The sequence below is a fragment of the Glandiceps talaboti genome, chromosome 10 (assembly GCF_964340395.1).
Source record: "Glandiceps talaboti chromosome 10, keGlaTala1.1, whole genome shotgun sequence".
Classification (NCBI taxonomy): Eukaryota; Metazoa; Hemichordata; class Enteropneusta; family Spengelidae; genus Glandiceps; species Glandiceps talaboti.
The window spans coordinates 14,326,000-14,345,274 of NC_135558.1; the positions used below are offsets into that span (position 1 = coordinate 14,326,000).

The window sequence follows — 19,275 nt, forward strand, 5'->3', positions numbered from 1 at the left end:
AGTCACTATCAAAGTGGTGTTAGTAGTGGAAAAACACCAATTATGCATTTAATATTTTCAACGTGGGGGCAGCAGTGGGATCAAGTCCTTACCATTGATCCTGGCCCCTTTCACGTCTGACAACAATTTACACGTGTTTTTTGAAAACATATTTAAACAAAAAGGCTCTCTCAGCTTTTTAAATACTATAATTATATATCGCTTCATAGTAGCAAGAGCACAAGGTTGACATTTATCACATGTTTGTTTTTCAATAATTAATAAAGTTTACTCCATAAACCAATACACTTTGTGAATCTCTCCTGTGTTGTGATTGCTTTTTGCTTTTGTTAGTGAGTGAGAATATATTTCAGGTTCGAAAAGAAGTTTTTCTTAGTTATCTACTTGCATTGTATTGACGACTGTTTTGTTTGTCGATTATCTGTTACTCAATTATCTGTCATTCAAATATATCAAGATATCGTCCAATTGTACGGTGTTCGATGTGAAATATTTCCCCCATATAGATATATTTTACTGTTGTGTCTAGATGATGGTGGCGCCCTCTATGGTTTGGTAGGTGTGTATTAAATGTGCGTGATGCCCACTCATTATTTCAGAAATTTCGAGATGTAATTGGAAAGATGTTAAATATATCATATATTCGTATATGAGAATCATTTTGTCTAGATTCCATATGGTTGTTATAATGCCCCGTATGTAGATAGAGCTTGGAAATGTTTGGAAAGAACTGTACATGTGTTTGTGTTTGTGTTTGTGTTTGTGTTTGTGTCAACATCTATGTTAATACAAATGTTGATATCGTAAGACTGAGCCCGCTATAAAAACACCTCACTGTACTTGTCAGTACACTTGTCTGTGGTATGAACAACAATTGTTTGAATTTGTTTGTTATCATGGTTAGCTTTCTAATGGATTGTAATTTAGAACATGCACGCACACACACACACACACACACACACACACCTACTTTATACCTACCTACCTACTTACATAAATAATACATACATACATACATACATACATACATACATACATACATACATACATACATACATACAGACAGACAGACAGACAGACAGACAGACAGACAGACAGACAGACAGACAGGCAGGCAGACAGACAGACAGACAGACAGACAGACAGACAGACAGACAAACCGTAAGAAATCCAATTAATTTGAGAACTAACTTCCTTCACCAAGGTGACCGATATCAGGGGAATTGTGTAAGCATTCAATGAAGAACTTTTGGATTCGAAGAAAAGTAATGCGTAGACAAAAATCACAATTACTTTGTGCTTTACTGCAGACAGGAAAATTATATATATATATTATATTTATATATATATATATAATATACATCAAAGTCTTATTTATTGTAAATATTTTATTGACATATTTTGTGTTGAATTTTCATGAAAAGCTGAACTATGAAAAAATAAATATTCACGGCAGTAATTTGGTATTAACTGCTCAAGAGAAGTAAATGTATTCAGCCAGCTGAATAAGGATTTGATTATTTTATAAACACAATATACACACACAAATATATATATGTGTGTGAAATGGAAATTGAGGAAAGAAAATGTATACGTGTAAGTCGGACCCACGTCCCCTGAATACTAATCAGAGTGCTCTAGCCAGCTGAGCTAACGTGTCAACTAGTAGATTGTGTGGGTTGTCCTGGCACCTTTCTATTCCTCGGCAGGTGAGAAGAAGAACCGAATTTCTCTTTTAAGGGTTTTATATACAGAAATGAGGTTAGTGCCTGTAAATGTAAATCTTACCACGTCCACAGTTAGTGCAGGATTACTCCAAGTCGGTCGTATCAACGATAACTTTCAAAAATGCAACATCATCTTTTACATAGGCATGTCTTGTACTATCTACTTGTGACAATGGCATGAAGAGAGGACACCCACTGGCGATATTCATATCATGTGTTGGTCGCTTGAATGAACTTGACGTTGGATCAGGACGGAAAGCATCAATCACGTGATCTCTGTTATTTTGATCCAACCACATCAAAGTGACCTTTTGACGGAAAGGCCACCTCAAAAGAGCGTCGCTAGAGCCCTTCATTACAACAAAGAAAAGAGACACGTGGTTTCCCTTTCCCATACCATCTCCGTTCAAGTAAATTCGTGCACACATTTTATAACCATGGCGACTTGTATAAAAACATGGGGAATACAACGACACAGTTTTACCTGAAATCGCATCTTGTCGTTTTTTCCTAAAATTTGAAATTTTCCAGACCAGTTCACCATCATATGAAGCCATTTCTAGAGATTGTATTCTAAGATCTTGTTCTGCTAGTGAGACATCTTTCAAGGCTATAATTCTATCTTGCGCTTTAATCTTTCTTTCTAAAGATTCAATTTTCTCGTTTTGTTGTGCAATCACGTGTTCAAGCTTTGTGACGTTTCCCGCTTCTTTCTCCAATTGGTTACTCAGTACTGCAACAACGCCCTCATGATTTGACATTTTCATTTGTATACTCCTATGGTTGCTTGTCAAGCCAGCAATTGTGCTACGTAACTTGTCATATGTTTCTTTCAGTCCTTCAAGCGACAATCCACTATCTGGGGATGGAGAACTTATCTGCTGTTGCAACTGTGTCACTTGAGTAGAGAGATTACTTATCATTGATGTCAAACCGCCAACCTGTTTCTCCTGCTTGTCCAGCTTATTTTGTAATTCAGCAACTCCATTATCATCTTTCATATTTTGTATCATAGTCAGGAATGGAATAAGAGTGTGGAGAAGTAACAATAGATGTTCCCCTATGTACTGTTTGCTGTGTTCCTTCATTTGTTGTTCCGCCACCTATAACAGAATAAATTTAATTTTAGATGATACTGCTGGTGAATGCATTTTCACATAAATGTGTGTTGTGGGCCTACATGTCTGATCTGACTACCCACCTGTCTGCCTGCCCGGCTGCTGCTCTATATGTCTGCTGTCTGTCTCCCGCTGTCTGTTTGTTTGTTTGTCTGTCTCTGTCTCTGTCTCTGTCTCTGTCTCTGTCTCTCTCTCTCTCTCTCTCTCTCTCTCTCTCTCTCTCTCTCTCTCTCTCTCTCTCTCTCTCTCTCTCTCTCTCTCTCTCTCTCTCTCACACACTCCCGTCCGACCGGCCGGATCCATCCATCAGTTATATCCACTAATGCTGCACACTCTTTAGTCTTGTAACACTGTTATCTTTACCATTACGTCACACCCAACTTCTTTGAATGTACACGACACTCTCTTCTTAGGACAATCGCCATTTTTAGCATCAACGTGAGCTTCAATCTGTATAATGGAAAGAGTACATCAAGGTTGAATATTATTTTTCATATCACAAACTAAACTATTATTTTCCTATTATTATAATTCGATCATTCTTCAAAGAAGTGAGTTTATTAAGCTTACTGAAACGCTTTTGAAATATGTGGACTCTCAGTCAGTGAAGTACAGGTAACAAATGTATAGCTAATTCATTGACTCTTTAAAATAAAAATGTTAAAATAAGGTGGGTCTTTTGAGACATATCCTAACATGTAGTCCAAGCGATGCAATCCGATGGTAGATCATTACACTTGATTTATCATGTTAACGGAGTCGGCATATGTCATCGAGGATAACATTACGGTATAATTGTATGCATCACACCCCGCTCACCACACCCCACTCACCACACAATGCACACCCCGCATTTCTATATAGAAATTATTCTCACCTCAGATCTTGCTATGTTTTCCTTTCCACAATATTTACAGGTCACAGGAAACTGTTGACATTCTTCATAATGACCCTAAATTAGATGCAAGTTAAACCACAATTATTGATCTCAGCAAATGCATCATGAAACTGTAACACTTAGATTAAGTGATTTTCGAACATAAATTTCTTAACATTGACCCAATATCTGAAATTCTATTGGTGAAGTGGGCGCTTGTTAGTAAATAAATATGACGCAAGACTAGTAAAATAACATGTTGATAATTATTCAACAACAAAAAATGCGCCAAGTTGTAACTAATAACATCAGATTTCACCGGAGACTATTGTATGATTTATCCAGAAGGGTTGTAATTCGGACTGGGTTAAATGAATAGTGATTCCCAATGACATCGCATTTGACATTAATTTTATTGAAATTGGAAACTTGCATCATATTTTATTGTTTATGTACTAGTGCAGCAGTTTAATGAGACTTAAAAGACGTTACATACTTTTAACTCCTTGTATGTCACAGTTGTAAGACAGTGCATACAGTTGGTTACTCTCATTACACATTCTATCTCCAGATGTTCTGTCAACTTCTTCCGGAAGAACTGAGCACTGCAGCCATGTTTGATGCATTTAATGTAGGCATATGGACAACTTGGGGCATGTTCCTGTGCATTAATAGAAAGAGATAAACGTTTATTATTTTGTTGACCTTTAAAAAAATGCCAACTTGTGTAACATTGAAGAGTATTTTCATTGATTGCGTGCGTGCGTGGACGCCTTTGTGTTTGTGTTTGTGTTTGTGTTTGTGTTTGTGTTTGTGTTTGTGTTTGTGTGTTTGTGTTCGTGTTTGTGGTGTGATGTGATGTGATGTGGTGTGGTGTGTGCGTGCGTGCGTGCGTGGACGTGTGTTTGTGGTGTGGTGAACGTGGTGTAGTGGTGTGTGTGTGTGTGAGAGAGAGAGAGAGAGAGTGTGTTTGTGTGTGTGTCGGATGAAAGTACTGTTGTATATAAAATACAATATTGTAGTAATAAATATGTGTATAAGATACAAAGCGATGTAAACACCCAAGTATATGCATGCAGTCATTGTAACTAAAAAATCCATTTATAACTTACCTCATCATATTCTTTATAAAGTCCTTTCCATTCACAACTTGTATTTACACAGTGGACTGACAGCTGATTTAATTCTCTCTTGATTGCCTTATCAGGGTATGTCTAGAAAGGGTAAAAAAAAATTGAATTGGTAGCCATTCAATGAGTTAATGCTGTTACAAAGTTACAGTAATATTTGAGAAGCTAAGAGATTTTTTTTCTAAGGACTGGTGCTGAAACTTAATGGAACATTGATATTATACCAAAATTCTATTTGTCATCTATAAAAAAAAATTACTGTCACCATTATACCATATGCAAGCTAGGTTACATACGTTCAAACTGAAAATATAGGTTTCGTAGCCTGGTCGTTCTACGTCACGATATCTCACGTCTCATAGGTTCTACTGTAATCGAAATGTGACATTATTTTTTCCCGACATTTTGTTTGATTGTTTAGGTATAATCGTAGAATTCTCAGTTATTGTTTTCTTTATTCAGACGGATATTCGTAATGTAAGGGTGTGTTACAACAGTACAGGAAAATGTGGGTTTTATACCGTTTTACATATTAGGATACATGTACATAGCCTCAGACCCTACACGTAATTGGTTCTTGGGTATTCGCAATGCTACATTTATGTCTAAGACCACTATATCTGTATAGTAGTGGTATGGTATTATGTTCCCCTTGTCATAGAATTCCCAAATGTTTCTATTCATTCAGGCTGAACTATACTTTGACCTAATGTATTCTGACTCGTAATGATAATGACTCCCCTCCCCCCCCCCCTTTAGATCATTAGTATTTTCCTTGGCTGAACGACGAAAAATATTGGGAATTCTAAACTAATATTTTTTCCACGCTTGAACTGCATGATAGAAGGAAATTAACGAAGCTTAATTTGTATTTTAATCACGGAAACTTGAGGGACAACACATGCACGAGTCAATTTGAACAGAAAATAAGGATTATATACTCTGGTCGTTTCACATCACGGCAACGCACGTCAATAGAGAGTTTCGGCTACACGTTCAACGTGTACGCGCACGTGTGACGTAGGAGATTTTGTGCTACTACGTCGCAATTCTGACCTACTTCTCTGCGTACTGACAAGTTTCGCGGGCGTTTCGAACGTGGCGATGGCTGTTTACACGTAAGTAAACAACGTGAAATTTCTTTTAAATTTCTTTGTAAAATCATAACTAATATAATAAAAAATTTTGATGCTTTTAGCAAGGTTGACCCCTCACAACATAATACACCTCAGTAATTTTGTTTTCCTTGATAAAATATTTAAAATGCAGCCTTGAATCTGTGGCTGCCTTCACGTAACTGATTTTGCACAGAAATCACGATGTATGATGATGACTGTCGCTGCAATCTTCAAGATACTACAGGGTGATTTTATTGTGAACATACGAGATTATTCAAGTAAAAATTTGTCTTGTCATAATGTAGAGTCATACGGTTATTGTCATTGCGCTATTTATGTCATATAACCAAAACATTAATGTCATATTTCGGTTAACCATGTAATCTATTATTGATATACGTAAACGGCTAGCCGAAGCAAAATTAGGTCACAGCTGATACGCGAACGTGAACGTGAGTGAGTTGCGCGTTCGCGTACACGTTGAACGTGTAGCCGAAACTCTCTAATGTCACGACAACGCGTGTGTACTTCACTAGTACTGATTCTGCTGTGTTAGAAATATCAGTCAAGACGTTCAAAATCATCATAACTTTCCCTGATTTTTCTTTGATATTATTGGCGCTGGTATAATTATGTTATTCACCAATAGTTCTCTTCATTCAACCGGAAAATTTTCGGGACCTAAGGTTTGTCACAACTCGTCTCGCGACGATTAGAGTGATAAAGCCCCTTAGGTGACTCGTATTTTCCTTGGCTGAACAATGATAAATATTGGGGAATAACATCTAATTACCCATATTTAAGCTTACCTCTTCTTTTTTCAAAACTGAATCATAAACATCATCTTCTTTGCATGGCGTACACAATGCAGTACGATTACCATTCCTAATAGAAAGATATTTGAAGTCATCAAAATCGATAAACAACACAATAGGGCTGAAATCTACATTTTGAAAATGTAGAGATACATATTTTAACACAGAAGTGTCATATGGTAAAACCATGTGATATCCAAATTACCATTTATGGTATTCACACATACTTATTTATATAACTTGACGTCCACTATAGATATACCTTAAATAAATACAATTCCTGTTCTTTAATGACGTAATAAAGGAATTATATTACTCTCTGAAAAATGTGTTGTACGTAACCAATCTTTGTGGAAATATCAATATCGAATCATACGCTGATGTTGGGAATTCACAAATTGTAATCGGACCATTTTGGCAATCCGGAGGTCTTTCGGGTCAATTGTTCAAGACGTAGTTCAATTATTTGTCATGTTTACACTCGTGTCTTTTTTGTTGACTATATAACCCGGAACTAAAATTCAAGTCTATTTTAAATGGAGGTCAACCTTTCTGTACCATATATAGGACACGTAATTTTACTTGTATTATTAGGTGGCTACATAAATATAACGTTACGGATATGTATGATGCTACTACTTTTACATTCTCGTAAACCATAGCTGTTATTTCTTCCCTGATACTGCGAAAGTGGTGCGTCTTATACTGTGCCGTAAAATAGGCTGTGGTTTAGGACAATTCTAGTTTTACTCCTAACTTGTACGGTTGAGTAACAAAATACCAATTATCATGCTGCCAGTATATAAAGAAAAGCGAGCCGCGACAGTTTTTGTATCCGCTGCTGGTATATATCCTTATATCCAAGTGCATGTCCTGTGCAAAACTTTCAATCTTTGAACTGTAATATGGCAATATAACATACCTTGTTATGATGTCGTCAATACACGGTGAACAATATCGATGACCACAGTAAGTCTGTATTGGGTTCTTCAATATAAGGTCACAATGACAGCATATAAATTTAGCTTCGACGTCTTTCTCTGTTAGTATACATTTTGAATATCCAGTCATAACAGGTAATGTAAGACAAACCTTTACTGAAAATAGGGAAAGCTATTCAGAGTTGATCAAAGGCAATGTCTACCGACTTTTTAAAGCAGAATGTAATATCGCCTTACTTTATACCATTATAATAATTGCTGTCTAAATTTAGACATGCGCACAGAGGTCAAAGTGCGACATCAAGGGAAACAACCGTCAGAGGCCCCATTGAATTACGTCCATGTGCGTATAAGGGATAAATTACAAATACCTTACCTTAAACGGCATATGATTAATAAATCTTCGACAATCAATCCTTCATGGAAAAGCCCAAAGATGGGTGAAAAAAAGTAAAAATATATCAAGACGTAATTAAAAAAAATTGTGTGGTTCCGATTATGTTCAATTAGGTAGATTTGTTATTTTATTTATATTGTTTTCATAAGGGAGTGTAGTTATGTTTTCTGTTGTTTTCCAAATGGTCTCTGTGTTATTGGTTTTTTCCCATCACATGTACAGCCATTATAGTTAATATTGTCTTTTTAAGTTGATGTCAGTTTCCGCGTCCACTATTTCTGTCGAGACTTCACAATTTTCGCGATTTTATTGTTTGTTTTCGAACATGTAAAAAAGACGGTTTAGGGTCGGCAGTGAAAAGCTATAGCTAGGTGGGTGGGTAACCGGAACCACACAATGTTTTTTCTAGGCTTAAGTAGTCTGTGGTTTTGTTGATTTGTAAGTGAATAATGTTAGACCGTCGTCTACACCTGACCGCAGTCCCTCTATCATAGAGGGATTGACCGTCAGATAAGCGATCTTGTAGCTGAACAGTGTGTATGTCTTCATATTCAAGACTAATCTACACACTACACATACATGGTCGTAAAGGGAATCTCCACCAAGAAGGTTTAGAGGGCGCATCGTGTATTGGTATACCCAAATACTTTATTAAAGGGACACAGGCCAAGTTTAGACGGTTTTTTAATTTGGTGGTTGAAATGAAATACTTACGTAAAACCATCACGAAACTAATAAAGTATAGTGTTTACAACGATTCATGACTTCGATGGAGTTAAATATCATCTTCTGACTCTGCTAGCACAGCTAAAAGATTTGCGACAAATCGCCGGCGGCAAAACCTTGCAGCCATCTTATCATTGTATGTTCAGAGAATTTGAATGTTATCACGTGATAAGGACAACAAACTTCCGTGACGTCAAGATGGTAATTTATGCTATGACCCATGACCCTCTTGAAAAACAATGGAAGCTGCTGGCTAGGCTGACCTTGCCGACGCAATGTAAGTGTGGTGAATTTTCTCTCTACGGATCTAGCTCTCTGTCCATTCTTATTTTTTATCTTGTATGACTCATCATTATTGTTCGTTTTATTATTTATTTTCTTACGGGGTTTGCAAAGAAAAACAACTAGCGTAGGACCGAGAGAGACGTAGCGAAAGGGCTACGTGTGTTGTTCGCGCTAGCTGTCAGCTGGTCGAACGTCGATTACTTCACAATTTGTTTATCTTTAGTTACATGTAATTGTGGCGTCCACCTCGATGCCCACACTCGCGCAGATGTAAATCTATTTTGGCATAGCTAGCTTTGAGGATATTTACATGTGATTGACGGATAAGTACAATGCTAGAAGCCGTTCACAGCCTGTTATTTGGGCATAGGCACCAGACGTGTTGTGAAACCTCATTGCCCAAAGTTTTCTATTTTCTTCAAGTGTACAATGGATTAGGTTCATAATGTCTGGCCTTTCATTTCTTCACTTTTAAGAGTACATTTAGTTCAAATTGGTCCAAATAAAATGGGATTGTAGGTATATAATCAGAATTCTATCATTTATTTATTTAGGTAGTTTTTTATGGGGGTGAGGCTGTTGGAGAGTCAGTTATGGGGGGGGGGGGGAACAGATCTAGGATACTGCACACCTGACAGAAATAATTACAACACAGAAAAGTTGATCAATATTTATTATATTATCTGTACAATGTCTTGCATATCTACTGTGTAAAAATAGAAAATAACAATAGTATACAACATTTTTACATCTGAACCCTTTTTACCATTCTTTTAACTAGGCAACCTGGCACCATGGGCAGCAGTATAAAGGGCAAAGTCACGGATGGAATAATCAATGCAAATCAACGGTCTGTGTTTGAGCCACATGTTCAATGACAAAACAGACTTAACAAACTGCTCACTCAGTAAACTCTCACTAAGTATGGTGAGCAACAATGACCAAAGGTTTGCATAATTATTTATCAGCATATGCCAACCAACTGAAAGTGAAATGTGCTACTGTAGTATGCAGCTAGGATTCTACATATCAAACATGCTGCTATGAATTCCTTACATTTTTAGTGAAATATTTTCATAGGTCTACACAAACCAATGGTATATAATATTGTCTGATTCTTGAAAACCATAGTAAGTGAACACAATCAATGTTTATGCAGTGCATGTATATTTTAGTTTTATATGGTAAACCACATAGCATCATATCGCATAATAGAAATACACTTTCACTGCTAATGTACAATGATTGCTATCAATGACTAATTGTTAGTTTTGATAATGTCTCCTTTAAAATCATTTATGGACAGCCTATGAAACCCCATACTTACATACATGCACACACACATTACCCTTACCTCTGTCATGTAGGTTGTATGAATAAATTGATTGTGATTACTATTAAATCTTACTTTTCGTGTCTCTAGTGTGTTTAGTGTGCATACAGGCTGTTACAAGATTGTGTTCAATGTTTTTACTCATAAACATCCTGCAAACCATAACATAAAGATAACTTGGAAGTGTGACAATACAACTTTGTCAAGGAAGTCATTATTTCCACATTTTGTTGATGTATGTATGTACGTACGTACGTACGTATGTACGTATGTATGTATGTATGTATGCGTGTGTGCATGTATGTGTGTATGTATCTATGTATGTATGTATGTATGTATGTACATACGTACATACGTACGTACGTATGTATGTATGTATGTGTGTGCATGTATGTATGTATGTATGTATCTATCTATCTGTGTGTATGTATGTATCTATCTATGTATGTATCTATTTATGTATGTATGTATGAATGTATGTATGTATGTATGTATGTATCTATTTATGTATGTTTGCACATGTAATCAGTTGTGTGATTTGTATGACTGACAGTAATTACTAAAGATATGTCAATATAGTGCAAATAGGCATAATTCTCTCGGGGGACTTTGCAAGGGGTGGGCTGGGGGGATTGGTCATGTTTTCGAAGCATGTCGAAGGGGGATGTTCATATTTTAGAAACCCGTCCGGGGGGAGGGGGTTCACATTATACGTTGACTCATTATTTATTCTAAAATGCACTCTGCACTATTTCAAACAAAGTCTACAATTCTGAGAGAAACAACACACATCCCTTCAAATGAAGAGTAGTATATAAACTGATGGAATCACACACACTTCCCTACATACAATATACTCGAGACATAACTTTTTGAAAGTCTGAAAGTCAAGACTTTTTGAGGTCTGAAAGTCCCCATCATGTATTGTCTATGGAAAAAGTGCCAAAGCCATAAGTTTAAATATTACATATTACAATTAAACTGATGGAACTGAGCTTTTTTCCATAAACAATACATGGGAACTTTCAGACCTCAAAAAGTCTTGACTTTCAAAAAGTTATGTCTTGAGTGTATTGTATACAGGGAAGTGTGTGCGGTTTCCACGCAAAGAGTGACCTGTGTCACAGACATGCTGAATACAAGCTTTTGTAGAAAGACAAAGTAAAACTTGGGAGTGGCTCACGTTGGAAAAAGTTTTGGCCAGCAACGAGTATAAAGTTGGCGGCAGATTCAGATTCAGGTAGCGTCATATTGAGTGTCAGATAGTCTCAGATCCGAAGACACCCGACGGATTCAATCAAACCTGAAATAATACCATTGAGACTACAGGGAAAGATTCTCTTGATGGAAGGTGGAATGTCTCTGCCTGCACAATTGTTAAAATTCAAATTTAAATTATTTTTAAAAATGGCAACATAAACTTAATTTTTACTGACACCTTTACTGACGCCATGTACATTATTGGCAAAATGTATCAACCAACGAACATACAGTGGCTGAACTTGGGGCTATCAATGTCATGGTGGCAAGTATTTCAACTCTATTTCACATATTTTTCCCAAATAAAAATTGTGCAAGCAGAGACATTCCTACTGCCATCGAAAGGTTGTGAAGGGGAATATTTCCCTGTAGTCTCAACAGTATTATTTCAGGTTTGTCCTTCCGGCCAGCCGTCGGGTGTCTTCAGATCTAAGGCTATCTGACGCTCAATATGACGCTATCTGAATCTGACGCCAACTTTATACTCATTAGCCAGCAGATACTAGAGTGATATGAAATGGCCAAGGAAACAAATGAAAGCCAAGAGGAAGAAGAAATAAACAGCAGTGCTTCCAGCTCCACTGACTCGAGAGGATGATTATGATGATGATGATGTTGATGATGATGATCATGTTGTTTTGGTTGTTTTTGTTGTTGTTGTTGTTGTTGTCCTCAATGTATTGAATGACAGTGATAGTGACACTAAGGAAAGCGACAGTGAGAGTAGTGAAAAAAACAATCCACAAAGTGATACTGAGTTTTCAGTGTTATTACAGGTTACTCTATCGAGGAGAGTGTGTACCACATGGAAATCACGATATCCATTATAAACAAAGAATAATGTACCAGTAAGTTTGGTAATACCTGTGCATGGCAGAAATATGTGTTGTATAATCAAATTCATTAAAGGGACAGTATCTGTAACTTGATGAACTTGTTTCAATACTTTCGTTCTGTGTCAAGTGCAGTTTCTTGTTCTACTCTTTAAAACATGCTGAAATACCCTGTATTTGGCTTGTCAACAAAGCATGTATATGTGTAAAGTGCACTGTTATTGTTGATAGTTTTAGTCCAGACTAAAATTCACTTGTAAAAAATAACAATGCAGTTTGTTCATATACAGGTTGTGTTTACGTTTACAAGTGTTAGCCAAAGACAGGAGTGTTTCAATGTGTGTTATGGAGTAGGACAAGAAACTAAAAACCGTAGTTGATAAACAGAACAAAACATATTGAAAAAATCATTAAACGTTACATCTACTATGTCCACATAATTTCCATCCATCTATCAGTGAATTTGTCATTTTGAGATGGGGGAGGTCAGATTTTAGAACTTTGGCTTGACAGGGGGTCACATTTTACAGCTCAGACATACCCTAAATCCCCCTCCCCCCCCAGTCTAGTGGTATCTAGACACCTGTTGCTCCACCAGAAGAGATGTGGGAGGTGGAGTTACTGGTGCTAGATGTGTTGATATTCTCCTTGGATCAGTTGGCTCCAGTTCTCTCGTGTTGCATTCCCCCTTTTTTCTTCCAGCTGTGTTTGTAGAATTTATTTTTTCTAGGCTGTATAATGTGGATATGTTTTCTGTTCTTTCACTGTTTTCGTAGACCATGTGCTGCTCTTTTTATTGTAGCCTCTATGATACCTTCAAGATAGAATTAAGAAAGATATATTTTTTGAAATAGAGATTTTGCAAAACAGTTCACAAAATGAGTTCGCCGCTAGAGGATTGTTCATCTGTTGTTGCATAATGACACATGGTATGTTCTTCTGATTTACCCTGCAATTTGAATGCAGGGTATATTTGTGTCTCGTAGTAGAAGCTACATAAACTGTGCAGATCTTTCATGAAGAGAGTGGGTTTGAAAGGGGACACTAAACACAACTTATGTTCAAGTCATACATCAACTCAATAGCAAACTATAATGAGTTCAACAAAACAACTTACATATATGTGGTTTAAATAGAGTACTGTACATAGATGACTCACTGCTTCTACAGACAGCACTGTTGAACCTCTGTTCAGTTGTGCTAACAAGTGATGCAAGCACCAGAATTGTGACTGTGTGCATTCCATTTATTGTGCGTGAAATGTACGTGCACACAAGGGCAAGCTTGGGTCATAAAAAGAAAGCTTGTATCTCATAATAAATGAGTACTATGCGTAATGAATTTCATATGACAAATATAGCTACTTTACTGGACAAACTTGATACTTGCATCTTCAGGAACTGATGTACATCTTAAAATTCATATAAATATTATCAAAAACAAATGAGTGCACTTACCAAGTAGAACCAGTGTTTCACCCTCAAATGATGCACATAGCTCTAACTGGTGTTCCTTCCAAAATTTGTCTACGCATGGTACAAGGCAGGTTCTTTGTATTCTGTTGAATGTGGTCTGACACAATAACTTCAAAGAGAGCACCTTGGCAAACCTATCAATTTTTGCATAGTTGTTGCCTGACAACAATATTGCTGCTGCTGTCATTAGATCTCCACTATGTAACCTGCTATTCAGAACTGGTTGCGAGCACCATTTGTATTCGAGGTGTCCAGCTGGACATGTCTGAATATAAATCACAAATTTCAATATGTATTACAACTAGGTACATTTAAAAAGTCAGGATGGTGTAACCACTGGCAAATATACAAACTAAAACGAAAAATTGATCAACGGATCTAATCACATTCTTCATCCAAGGAGCTGAATTTTCTGTGATGTGATAGCATATCTTCTATTTCAAATATTATCTTGTGGTCAAGGTAAGAATCACAATAAAACTTTTTTATTGTGCATGGTAACAGAATACAGAACACATAGTACATATCTTCATCCTTTTGGTACCAAGCATTCGTAATATCAGTAAAATGAGACGCAGTATAGTGTACAATTTTAGATGAAGTTCAAGATCTTAGATTGTAATTTCACAAAACAAGCAGCTCTTATCATACATAATACATATCAATAACTTGAGTAGAGTAGAGTACTCCTTTGTAGTTTAATACTCTTTGTATAGTTTTCATTAGTGACATGAGACCAATTTTGAAAAAAAAATGTGCATTAAAATAGAAACCCCAGATTTTTTGTTGAATAACAACAAATACCTTACCGATCTGATTCACTTGCTGCAGAAATTTCAGAAATGTCAGGACCACTTAATTCCTTCATTGCACCCATGTAATAGCTGTGAATTGGGGTTGAAGTGGTGGTGGTAATTATTTGTTCAGTAACTTTACACTGCTGTCCACGAGACCTGAAAAGCATGTGAAACAATACAACTTTAAACTCTTATACAATATATGTTATTTTTAAATATTACTGAACCTTTTGCATGCATTTAAATTCAACAAATTCAGAGTGAGTTGCAGCACTGGTACGTACGTACGTACGTACATACATACATACATACATACATACATACACACACACACACACACACACACACACACACACACACACACATACATACATACATACATACATACATACATACATACATACATACAATTAGTTTCTAGCCAATGGAATACCAAGAGTTCAAATCAAAGTTCACAGTGAAAGCTAAAAGTTAAAATATTTACATCAGCTGTGGACCTCGCTTCATCATCTTGTTGCCTTGTGGTAAATGCTGGGTCTTCCATCATTGTAGCATGATGTGATGTACTTGGCAGTGGTTCACCCCTTCTACACTCCTTATGATCATGATACCTACCGCATAATGTAAAAACACTTGATTACAATACTGCAGTACAAGAAATTGTATTATTATTATTAGACTTACTTAGTCTTCTGGCTTTCCTAATTGTCCTTATTTTGCAGTGCTAACTTGTTTAGTCAGTCAAAGCAGTACTGGTAAAAAACAGGAGTCAAAGACAGTAGGTTTTAGGTATTGTGTAATCATCAAGAAGGGGTTATAAATTGGAATTTAAGGCATTGATTGCTGATGTCATAGCTACACAAACTAATTTATCCATTCTAATATAAAATAATGGCAGTCAATGAAGCTGTGACTAATAAGTATGTACAAGTACACTATCTGTACATTTAATTCATGTGGAGAACATGCCACTTGACAGATGCTTTCTAAATAAAACTAAAACAAACATGCAGTCATAATTGACACAATGAATTCATAAACCCCCCTCTCACCCCCCCCCCCCCACACACACACACACATCAAACAACTAATGTATCCGTCATAAATCACTGGAAATAACTTTGAACATAAAACAAACAAGAGCTACTTCAAACGATCTCCAAGAACAACAACGACCAAACAATTTTCAATGCAATTGTAACGCACTTGTATGGTTTCATGTACTCAAAACAGCTTGCATATCGTTTGACCATGGAGATATACCTCCGTACGCTCACTAAGTCTAACTATAAATATGTGCATAAAAAAAAGAAATAGTAATTTTTTAGTTATTACACTTCTCCTCTGCATTGAGATAATCTTATAGTATAGCTATTTATCGACCCGGGCAGTCGAAGCGATTACTCGATTCTGACTTGCAGTCGATCATGCAAGTAGCACTACGCTACGTATAGCAGTACAGTACAGTAGCACCTCGAAGTTTGTCTTGGACAGTTCCCGTGAGTATTGCAAAATTGTGTAATGGAGAGCGTACGGTAATTGGTAAGGCTGGATCGATCACGCTGAAAACGTCAGCGAGTAAGCTTAGTAAATGTTGAGCCGATCCGCGAGTTCTCAAATCTAATACCAATAGTAACACTACGCACAACTTCAACAGGAAGTGAGTGTATCGTGTATAGCGTACAGCTTGCTATAAGTACAACAGAACGTTATTCACCTTTACAATATTGTCACCACATTCGAATACAATAGAAATGACCTTAATTGGTGCATGAATCCCGAAATAAATTTCACTGTACCTCACAGTGCACAGTAGAAAGTGCAAACATGTAGGTTGTAAACATCATGACATTACACGACACTCAGCAAAACATGTACAATCATGGCTTTCTACGCATGCATTTATACTTACCAGTTTATCAAGAATTCCGCAACTTCTCGATTACTCTTCAACGTCAGTTTGTCCTTTATTGCTTTCCAGCGGTCGATCTGCCCAAAAATATTTATTTTCCCTGAGGTAAACACTGCTCGTGACCCTTTTTTAGCCGAACTGCTTACCATCGGACGACCGGGGCCAAGCTTATGTGCCTCCATTATTCTGAGATATTCGATGACGTAGTGTACGTGACGTAACTGTGACGATTCACTTTTTATCAGCGATAGAACGCATGCGTTATTCATGTAACGGCAGGTTTTCTCAGCATTTGTTAATACGTACCAACAATTATGTCATCGCATCTTTTCTATATTATACCTAAATACCAAGATTGAGTTCTACCAGTATCAAGTAATGGATGAGTGTGTTTCAGTAAGTAGAATACAATATGTAACATTTCGTAGGCAACAAAAATTACGTCCAAAAACCGTCTAAACTTGGCCTGTGTCCCTTTAATTAGGCAATAGTTAGCATCGCACATTCCAGCACATACATGTACAATGTGTACATTACAAGAATGGCCGTTGGTTAGAAAACTCGATATCCAGTCATATTCATTGTACCGTTCAGTACACACTTCATAGCATATGGTTCAGGCTTGGGGTTAATACGTACCCACGGTTTATATTTTTCCTCTGTATGTTTCAGTATTTACACTATTTATGACATTAGTTGATCAGACAGTACGTTTTCATGATTGTCCACATAAACATTGAATACACTTGAATAGTTGTGTGGGATTGCATTTTCTCCAACATTGAGTGGGTGTACTCAGATTAAATTATCACAGTTGTACGGGAAGTTAGTCAGTCAACAGATTTACGACATGGGTTGTGCCGCTGTGACCCTACACTCAGACCACCATTGTTGTTGTACTTTAAATGTGATGGTCTGAACCCTAGATGACGTCACGATTGCCTTTCCGTACCGTCTCGTGACAAATCATGAGACGAAAAGCTTGATTACTATATTTAAAAGAATGTGGAAGACTCACCTGGGATATTTCAGAGATGTTTATAATTTCTCACCAAAGTACCCTAGTGGACGCCTAACAACATTTTATACAATAGAACAATCCGGAATTCCTGTGTCTTGAAGGTGTATTCACTATTCGTACAATGCAGGTCAAGGATTCTGACACTTTATACCAATACCACTTTTCATGTAAGAATGTAAACTCCATCCCTCAGTCCTTTAGTCTTAGAAAGACACACCAAGTAAAGAATTCGTATATGAAATCTCTGTGTTCATGTACTTTTGTTCTTTATAATTCGAACTGAAGAGTCATTGTGGTATCATAAAGATACGGGTAGTTAGTCCCGGTCCCGAGATAGTCACTCCGTCCACCCACACACATTTCAGTACTGTGACAGTGGGTCGTCGGCCATTCTGACTCATTAATGACTAGCTATAGGTCGTGATTTACGCCTGGTGTGACTTACTAAGTAATGACTAATTAACATTAGTCCACAACCCTGTAAATAAATGAGTAAGATTCATGGAAATATTTACAGATTTTTCACTGCATGTTTTTCACAATTTTCTGAACATTATTTGTATATATACAACGGCAATCATATATGCGTCCACACGTCTTTAACTAAACCCACGCCACAATAGTTTTGCTATGTAGTGGCCTTATATAGAACTCCAGGCTTGTTTAACGTCCAAACGACATATTGATATATGAGATGATCAAATGACCATAAACGAACATGTCGTTGTTTTTAATACATCATCACGATATACACCGCCATGCCGTTACTACGTGGCAAATTATGTTTCAAGCGTGGTTTCGAGTAGCACTACGGCAACGTCTCGCGGTTGACACTATAGTATGTGTGTCTGTCTGTGTGTATGTATGTATGTATGTATGTATGTATGTATGTATGTATGTATGTATGTATGTATGTATGTATGTATGTATGTATGTATGTGTGTGTGTGTGTGTATGTGTGTGTGTGTGTATTTATGTATGTATGTATGTATGTGTGTGTGGGGGGGGGATTTGTGGGTATACAATACAAATGTATAATACCTTATATCATGAAAATATTTCTAATAGTTTGCCTAGACCAGTGTCAGACTCGAGTTTTTTGAAAAAAAGTACTGTTACTCTATTAAATAGGACAATATAGAAGTCGTTGTCGTATTCCGGTTTCGAATGTCACGACTAGGTACCACTATCACTAAGAAAGTTTGATCATTTCCGCTATTTTAAGCACTCTGTGAGGAAACACCAACAAGGCCACATCCTGTGTTATAAGCATATTTAGATAGTTGCAATTTAATAGGACAAAACGCGCGCACGATTAAAACATTTGAGAGTTTTTACTGAATAAATTCAGAATTGAGTACACGTACCTAAGATATAAATAACTATGATTATTGTTACATACAATGTAGTCTTTTCCCTTCCATTAATATACATGCTAATTATTAAAGTAACAAAATATTTGCTATACTTATATGGCTCTCAACTGACCAATTACAATAGCTATGGTTTG

General features: G+C 36.7%; 2 protein-coding genes across 5 annotated transcripts; both read right to left on the bottom strand.

The window, feature by feature from the left end:
• Positions 1–1,398: 1,398 nt before the first annotated feature.
• LOC144440987 (TNF receptor-associated factor 2-like) lies at positions 1,399–18,630 on the bottom strand. 3 transcript variants are annotated; one of them, XM_078130486.1, is made up of 9 exons: positions 17,763–18,630; positions 8,103–8,142; positions 7,708–7,882; positions 6,780–6,855; positions 4,835–4,936; positions 4,219–4,383; positions 3,723–3,797; positions 3,209–3,295; positions 1,399–2,830 (listed from the first exon to the last, which is right to left on the bottom strand). In XM_078130486.1, the coding sequence occupies exons 3-9, from the start codon at positions 7,854–7,856 to the stop codon at positions 1,811–1,813; spliced, it is 1,674 nt and encodes a 557-aa protein (XP_077986612.1). In that variant the 5' UTR covers positions 7,857–7,882; positions 8,103–8,142; positions 17,763–18,630; the 3' UTR covers positions 1,399–1,810. The 3 variants fall into 3 exon arrangements, with proteins under 3 accessions (XP_077986612.1, XP_077986611.1, XP_077986610.1); XM_078130485.1 differs by lacking the exon at positions 8,103–8,142; XM_078130484.1 differs by lacking the exon at positions 17,763–18,630 and having other exon boundaries at positions 8,103–10,741.
• On the bottom strand, positions 10,952–17,769 carry LOC144440988 (uncharacterized). Of its 2 annotated transcripts, none has more exons than XM_078130487.1 (5): positions 16,745–17,769; positions 15,317–15,443; positions 14,845–14,988; positions 14,018–14,300; positions 10,952–13,374 (listed from the first exon to the last, which is right to left on the bottom strand). In XM_078130487.1, the coding sequence occupies exons 1-3, from the start codon at positions 17,011–17,013 to the stop codon at positions 14,968–14,970; spliced, it is 417 nt and encodes a 138-aa protein (XP_077986613.1). In that variant the 5' UTR covers positions 17,014–17,769; the 3' UTR covers positions 10,952–13,374; positions 14,018–14,300; positions 14,845–14,967. The 2 variants fall into 2 exon arrangements, with proteins under 2 accessions (XP_077986613.1, XP_077986614.1); XM_078130488.1 differs by lacking the exon at positions 16,745–17,769 and adding an exon at positions 16,632–16,725.
• Positions 18,631–19,275: the final 645 nt, after the last annotated feature.